At 39.7% G+C, this 7,228-nt stretch overlaps 1 protein-coding gene across 2 annotated transcripts in view; it reads right to left on the bottom strand.

Moving 5' to 3' along the window:
* Nucleotides 1-271: 271 nt before the first annotated feature.
* Nucleotides 272-7,228, bottom strand: part of LOC117557108 (mannosyl-oligosaccharide 1,2-alpha-mannosidase IA) — a gene marked incomplete at its 5' end in the record, with an annotated part of 133,450 nt that continues 126,493 nt past the window's right edge. For both annotated transcript variants that reach the window (XM_034232796.1, XM_034232802.1), the window contains 3 exon segments: nucleotides 272-1,694; nucleotides 3,063-3,178; nucleotides 6,402-6,574. In XM_034232796.1, coding sequence (XP_034088687.1) covers nucleotides 1,553-1,694; nucleotides 3,063-3,178; nucleotides 6,402-6,574 — 431 coding nt within the window.

The raw sequence follows: 7,228 nt of genomic DNA, 5'->3' as shown, positions 1-7,228 counted from the left end.
ACCAGAGACCAGTCTGCTCTGATTGGTTAGCTGGCCGTCTCTGTTGTGATTGGTTAGAGATGTCCCGCCTATCATGGATAATATGATGAAGCGCAAGAAACTCCCTCTGGTGTGAACTTTTAAGATTTTAGCCTTTGCAGACCATTTACATGCACCTATATAACACACTGTAGGAAAGGTAAACTCCCAAAAAGCACAATAGGGCCCCTTTAAACTTTGTATATGAATAATTAATTAAGGCTAATTGAAAAAAACCCACAACAAACAGTGATTGTTTTAAATGTACAAAGTTGCACAGGTCTTTTTTATCAGTACTTGAAAATATTCAACAATGAAAGTTAAATCAAACAGTAAGAATAAGTAATAACAATAATTAATATCAGCAATAACTAGACTTAAAGTAAGTTTCCTTTTTTTTTTTTTTTACTGAAACACCTGAGGGAAGCAAATCAAAAGAGAACCCAGACAAATAACCACTGAAGTTAAGAAAAACAAACCACATTAAATCAAGAAAAGCTCATACTAGGGTCACTCACTTCATCTGTATGTACAGCACATTCGCTCCACACTGTGGGGGGGCAGCAGTGATGAAAGAACAGTGATGGAAACCAGCTGTATGGATTCACATGTAAAGGCAGGGTGAAGCAGAACTACAACAGAAACAGGAAAACACATTTGGATCCGGACAGGGAAGTGTTTTTCTTCCATGATGTTGTGCATTACAGCTACAGAACTGACAGTACTCCATTTGTTACTTTGATTTGAAAGGCTGAGAGGACTGAGAAAGCATTGTCCTGTGCACAAAATAACCCAAGCACACAGTGGAAACTCAACCCAATATCATTTAAAAAACAATGGTCACTGGATGCATAAGACACGGCCCCTATCCTGACACCCCCGAACTGTTAAGAAATTCATTCAAGCTTGTTTCAGTAAGAACCATGACATCAACATTAGTTTGGAAGTGGATCTGAGAATCACATTTCATGTTTGTCTGTACATTAATCAATATTCATTACAATTCAATCCTCGTTCATTTAACTTCCTGTCGACTCTCACGAAAAACACATTACTGGAAAAAGAGGGAAATAGAAATGCAAAGAAACCTTTGGTCAAAGAGTGTACTCACAAAGGAAAAAACGCTATGACGAGAAAAAAACAGGAAATTATTCATCACTAAAAATTAAGAAAACAACAAACTTAAAGTGGTTTTCTATACGTTTCTCTCTCTTTCTGACAATATGGCCCGTAGTTCAACCCTCCTCCCATTACATTTGGGTCTGCAAGTTATACTGGTTTCCTCACAGAGGAAAGAAGGAAAGAAAAAGGTGCTCTTTTCATGAAAGTCATGTTTGTCTTGATTGTCCACAAAAAAGACGGGCCAGCAGGAAGTAACCCCGGCGAAAGGATATACAATCACAGCGTAAAACGACGACATCCTTCACGGGAAAGGAATTGAGAGTCCCGCTCCTGAAAAGACTGAACCGGCATTGAAATCTGTGTGTGTGCACATGAACTGTGCAAATGTCTCTGTGGTGGTTGGAGTTCAGTCCTATTCGGAGACCGTCTTGTCCTGTGGGGCCGGGTCCTCCAGGCAGCTCCTGCGGATGATGGGCAGCGGGTGGGCTTCTGTGTTGAAGACCCAGTCCTCCAGAGAGAGGAGGTCGTCATCAGAGAACAGCAGGTACAGATACCTGAGCACAGGAAAAACATCATTTACATATAAACAACATGGTTCACTGAGAACTACACCTGCACACACTAGTCTGTGTTGGATATGGCGTGTGTGTTACATGTTGTGATCATGGATGATGCCTCTCGTTTCTGTTATGTGCTATATGTGACATGTATGTAGTAACGTGTGTAGTTTGCATTGTATTGTTCTCTTTTATCCTTTCATCCTTTTTCTATAACTAATGCTGTTGATTTGAAGTGTGCCTATTATCATCTGGCCGGGGACAACAGCTGGAAATGAGCAATGTTTGCTAAAGCTGCCCCATAATCCCACATTTACAGTTTGTGACAGTTGATCCACGACACTATAAAGAATAAACTAATTGTATTGCCATGTCATAAATACTTGTATATTCTGCTCTTGCTCTTTTGCACTTTTCTTGCATTTCATGTATTTGTATTTTCTATGTTTGTAAATGTCATTTTCTTAAATGTTTTATGTGATGGAAAGTAGCTCAAAGCAAAATCCGGCATATTTACGCTCGGCACATTTATTGTTTTAAGTTTTCATTAATGTGCAATGTCCCTACCAAATAAACGATTAAATACATAAATAAACTAAACATCTAGGCTCCTTGAGTACAATTCTTCAGATTTCCAAAGGAGTGCCAATTCTTCCTTTTAGAGTAAATCAGTCATATCGTAGCTTAACTCTATCAGAATCAGAAATCCTTTCTTTGTCCCACAGAGGAAATGTACAGTGTTAAAGGGGACAGTGCAGACGAGACAACATCAATATGTTGAATAACATAATAAAAAAGAGGAAACAAATGACGCTGCTGGGTAGCTTGTGAAATTACTTCTGGGGATCTTATTTTATCTTAATACATCATCATTTATTTGCTTTATTTGGTATTATTTATCTCATTCCACAAAGTAATCAAATACACATAGAGACACAGTGTAAACACAAAATAAAATCCCCTGTCCCCAGCTGGTGATAGCTTTGCCAGCTTAATCTCGCTTAATTATTCACGAGCAAAGATTTTTTGTCAAGATTAGTCGCTCTAAAGTGCGAGCATTAGGGACGGTGAGGCAGTCTGCTGTTTAAAGTTTTCTGGAGACTGCTGACCAGAATATGCACCCTGAATATTTTTGTGTTGCTAAGTGACCCTACAGTCGGCCCTGATTTATTTTCATTCACAAGCGAAATGGAGAAGATCTCATTCAAAGTGTGATTGGAATCAGTGCACTGATGTCTGACTCGCAGAATGGATGACGCTCCAGCTTTGGATCCTATTATTACTTTCTATATCTTTGATGGTTATACATGCAGATTGTAAAGTGCCATCTGCCACAGGGAGATGTGCTGAGGAAACAGGACTTACTTGAGTGTTTCTGAGAGGAAGAAGCTCTGCTGCATGTTGTCGTGGCTCGCTGTCAGGGTGTAAACGTCACGGATCCCCGAGAAGCCGGACTCCACCCTGCAGTGCTGCTCCAGCGCCTGAGAGGTGAGAGGTCAAGGTTTATGAGGACACATTACGCTCATTTTCAGGTTCATATTTGTATATGGTGCCTCTACTGTGACATGATATGAAAACCCCAAAAAGCATAATAAGGCTTCTTTAAATGTGAAAATGCATTAGGTCTGCACATTCAATTGAGTTTATTGTAATCGCAAAATGGTGCAATATTCAAATCGCAGGCACAATATGTGTTAAAGTGCAGAGGTGCAGAGACATTCAAGGTTGCACATTTTATTCTACAGACTTAACATATTTGACGCAAATTATCTTTAAAACCAAATCATTAACATATTTTATATAATTTGAATATGTAAACCATATGGAAATTGCATTATGGATAAAAAATAATCGCTAAATTAGGTATTTCTTCCAAATTTTGCATCTACAACATTTTTTTCTTTTCCTCTCCAAAGTTATGGCTGAATTGAATCAACACTACCTCATTCATTTATTCACCCTCTTAATCAGTTTTCACCTTTATCTCCACTGTACTGTGATAGGAAAACATATTCAGTCTGATATATTTTGACGAATAAAAACTCAAATCCTCTACTCGTAAAATAACGTGTGTCTTTGTGCACTAAGGAAAAGTAAATGATGGTGAAACATGTCAAAGCCTGAGCGATGCTAAATCTGACAAGAGCTAATGGAGAGTGGCTGAGCTAACCAAGCGGATTAGCCCATTACTACCTGCTACAAAGGTCTGGCTTATATGTGCTAATTAACAAAGACCCCGACGTGTTAATGCTTGATGTTCACGAACAGACGCATTGTGCACCGCTCGCAACCTTTGTGCCCGATAATTAAAGGACTGTCAGTGTCTTCAGCGTGATCCCTCCACTTCTCTGCACACTCAATTAATGTGGAATCTTTCATGGCAGCCCTCTGCAGTTTACTGAAGCTAATGTCCTGTCGATTGCCACATTAATAATAGTGCTCAACCTTCACCTACTGCTACTGCCGCCGCCTGATCCTCACGCTAATGTATAGTGCCACGCAATATCAGGGGGGCTGGCGGAGGGTAATTGAGGGTGTTAAAGGGGCTTGACATGAAAGATGGGTACATTTTATAAAATCTGACTCCAAGCTACTACTTGGTTTAGGTTGTAACATTATAATGTACTGCATCTCCCACTTAATCATAACACGCAATTATTATTTGAACCTTACTAGACTGAATATAAGACGATATTTATTTACGGATATTACATTTAAACAAGTATTAGATTCAAGGACTAGAAATCCACACAGCAGGTTTTATCATGCAATGGAGGAAGTAACTGCCTCTACATTACTTTAAATGAAGAGAGTGTTGGATTAAGGTTTGATAGGCTGGCACGCTTCTTAAAGTTTGTTTATAGTGTATCTTTTATATTTCAGTTTATTTGGGCCAGTTTCTGTTCACATTGACCTTTTGAAATGTATGTAACTGTCATGTAGATTGGACGGTTGCAGCAAGTTGTAGTCTCACAAAATGCAAACCTATCTAGACTAAAACTGTCCCTGAATAGTAAATATTGATCAAAAGACAGATACGGGACCCCAAAAAAAAGTAATTGTTTATAATAAAATGGGAGGATAATAACAATGCAATCACTACATTACGGCTAACATTTACAGTTACAAAAGCTTTGATTTAAAATGTTCCGAAAGGTACTGTCACACCGTCATTTGGTTGGTTATGATGGGGCCATTACTGTGCAAGACAGGATAAACAAGACTAAGAATTAGCGTAATCAAGGAAACTAAATGTGGTGTTTACATCATGCTCCACTGAAAGACTGAAAAACATTAAAAAGGTTTACCGAGGTTCTGACGATCATATCCTCTGACTCTAAGTATCTTAGCTTTGCCAACATGGCTAGTTTCAATAAATATTTCTCATCTCCCAAACAGGGCTCTCGACTAACTTTTTTCCCCATCCTCCCGGAACCGTCCCGAAATACATTCTAAGCCGTCCCGAAATGAATGTGGACCGTCCCGAATTTAAAATGTTAGTTTTTCTACATTATCATTAGTTAAAATCATTCAAAGTGACCTTTAACATAAATAAAACATCATACAAATCATTAGATGATAATTCATCAACCTTTTTATGAGTAAATCATTCAATCACATAAACAAAGGCCAAATATATTTAAACAAACACACAAACGAGAAAATTACTCTAATATTGAATCCAATCAAGTCCCATCCAATTAACAAAAAAATCCAACACTCTGTACTGAAGACAGAACCCAGAGTAACCACAGATGACAGTCTGCAACACAGTCAGGAGACCTTTACAAACGGCCCGCCCCCTCGCACACAGACGGGAGAGAGAGAGATCTCGTCTGGATTGGAAAGCTCGAAAATACATCATAGACGCATGTTGTAGTCTTATTGCATATTAGAAACGGAGTTGGTGAAACTAAAACTGCGATATAATGTGTATGTAGCAATAATACATATGACATATATTTTTTAAATGTCTCCAGTACCGATAAAAAGTCCGATAACGTCGGAGCTTAACGTTACCACTGTCTTTAATAATTCCGCCCCGGGGCCCGTTTAATACCGGGGCTCGGTACCCATCCCTACATGGGGAGGCGCAGCATATTGCTAAGGACTAAATACGATGGAGAGTTCTCATCTCAGCCTTATTACCCATAGGGGATGAAGAGGAGTAAGTAAATAAAGAGGCCAGCGCTCCAGGGTCTGGTTCTGCTGTGCATTTTTGTGATGTAACGGTAAAACATTTCAGAATTCCTCCACGGGATGCCATTGTACATCACTCAACCCGCGAAATACACACACTCAGTACATAGCTAGACCCGAGAATTTGCGGGCCAGGAATTCGCAGGCACAGCCAGCTGGGCGGCTGGCTGACAGCCAGCGGCACAGCTGTAGCTACATGTGTGTGTATTTCGCGGGTTTCTAAATGTTTTGTGCGTGTGTGTTAATGATGGTGTTTATGTTGACAAGGAGGTTTAATAACTGTGTGCTACACAAAACGTGCAGTCGGTTTCATTTTCATCGCCGTTTGTAGTAGAGTTAGCAGGGTATTTTTATTTTAACTCTCGTCCCAAATTCGTCCCAAAATTATTTGTTATCCTCCCTGACACTATTTTTTTCGGCCCCGGGACGACGGGACGTCCTTAAGCTCGAGCCCTGCTCCCAAAAACAGCGTTATTTAACGTAGCCTGTGTTGGGGTGTCTCACCTGAACAGCCTCCCACCCCCACTCTCTGTACTTGGGGTCATGGGTCAGCCTCCACATGTACATGTAGCTCTCGATGACCTCTGGGCGGAGGATGTAGTATCTGTCGTTCAGTCTGGTGGCCGTGGCTTCTCCTCCGCTGTCAAATCGGAACGCCTCCGGGCCCAGTTTGGTGGCTGATGGAGACAAAAAAGAAAAAAAACATTTATATTTCTGCAGTCAGCACCTCTACCGGATCTGCAATCAATCCCATATCAAACAAATCTAAGCACACTAGAGTATTTCTGTCTTTTCTGCCTTTCAATGACCATCACCACAGTCCACAGAGCCCTTTATAATTGTTAGTTTCCATGTTTCAGGTTAGACAATTAAGATGTGTCCAGATGGTCTGTTGGCTTCTTTTTCTCTCTTCCTCCTTCTTTCATTATATCTCTAACACAATTCAAGACTGCATGGCAAACGGACTCTATTCATGATCCAACACAAAGGAATCAATTCCTGCCAAGGTCGGGACAGGAGCATCGGCATGGCAACATCTCAGAAAAACACTTGAAGAGAAAGATGTTACATGACAGGCAAGATGAGTCTGATATGTAATTTATTACTTTGAATATATGTTATAAATATTTAGCGTTATATGTAGATTTGATCATGTTTTAGAAAGAAAGTGTTTTACGCTTTCCAGATCTGATCCTGTTTTCATTTGCATAAAAACATTTCCTGTGTCAAGCACATCCTATGTATTATTGAAATCTTAAAAATGCAGAATATCTAATATACATTTTTCAAATGTCTGCACAATGCTCTCTTTAAAATGCACGCCACCTTCA

The sequence above is a fragment of the Gymnodraco acuticeps genome, unplaced genomic scaffold, assembly GCF_902827175.1.
Source record: "Gymnodraco acuticeps unplaced genomic scaffold, fGymAcu1.1, whole genome shotgun sequence".
Classification (NCBI taxonomy): Eukaryota; Metazoa; Chordata; class Actinopteri; order Perciformes; family Bathydraconidae; genus Gymnodraco; species Gymnodraco acuticeps.
This window is presented reverse-complemented; position numbering and strand designations above follow the sequence as displayed.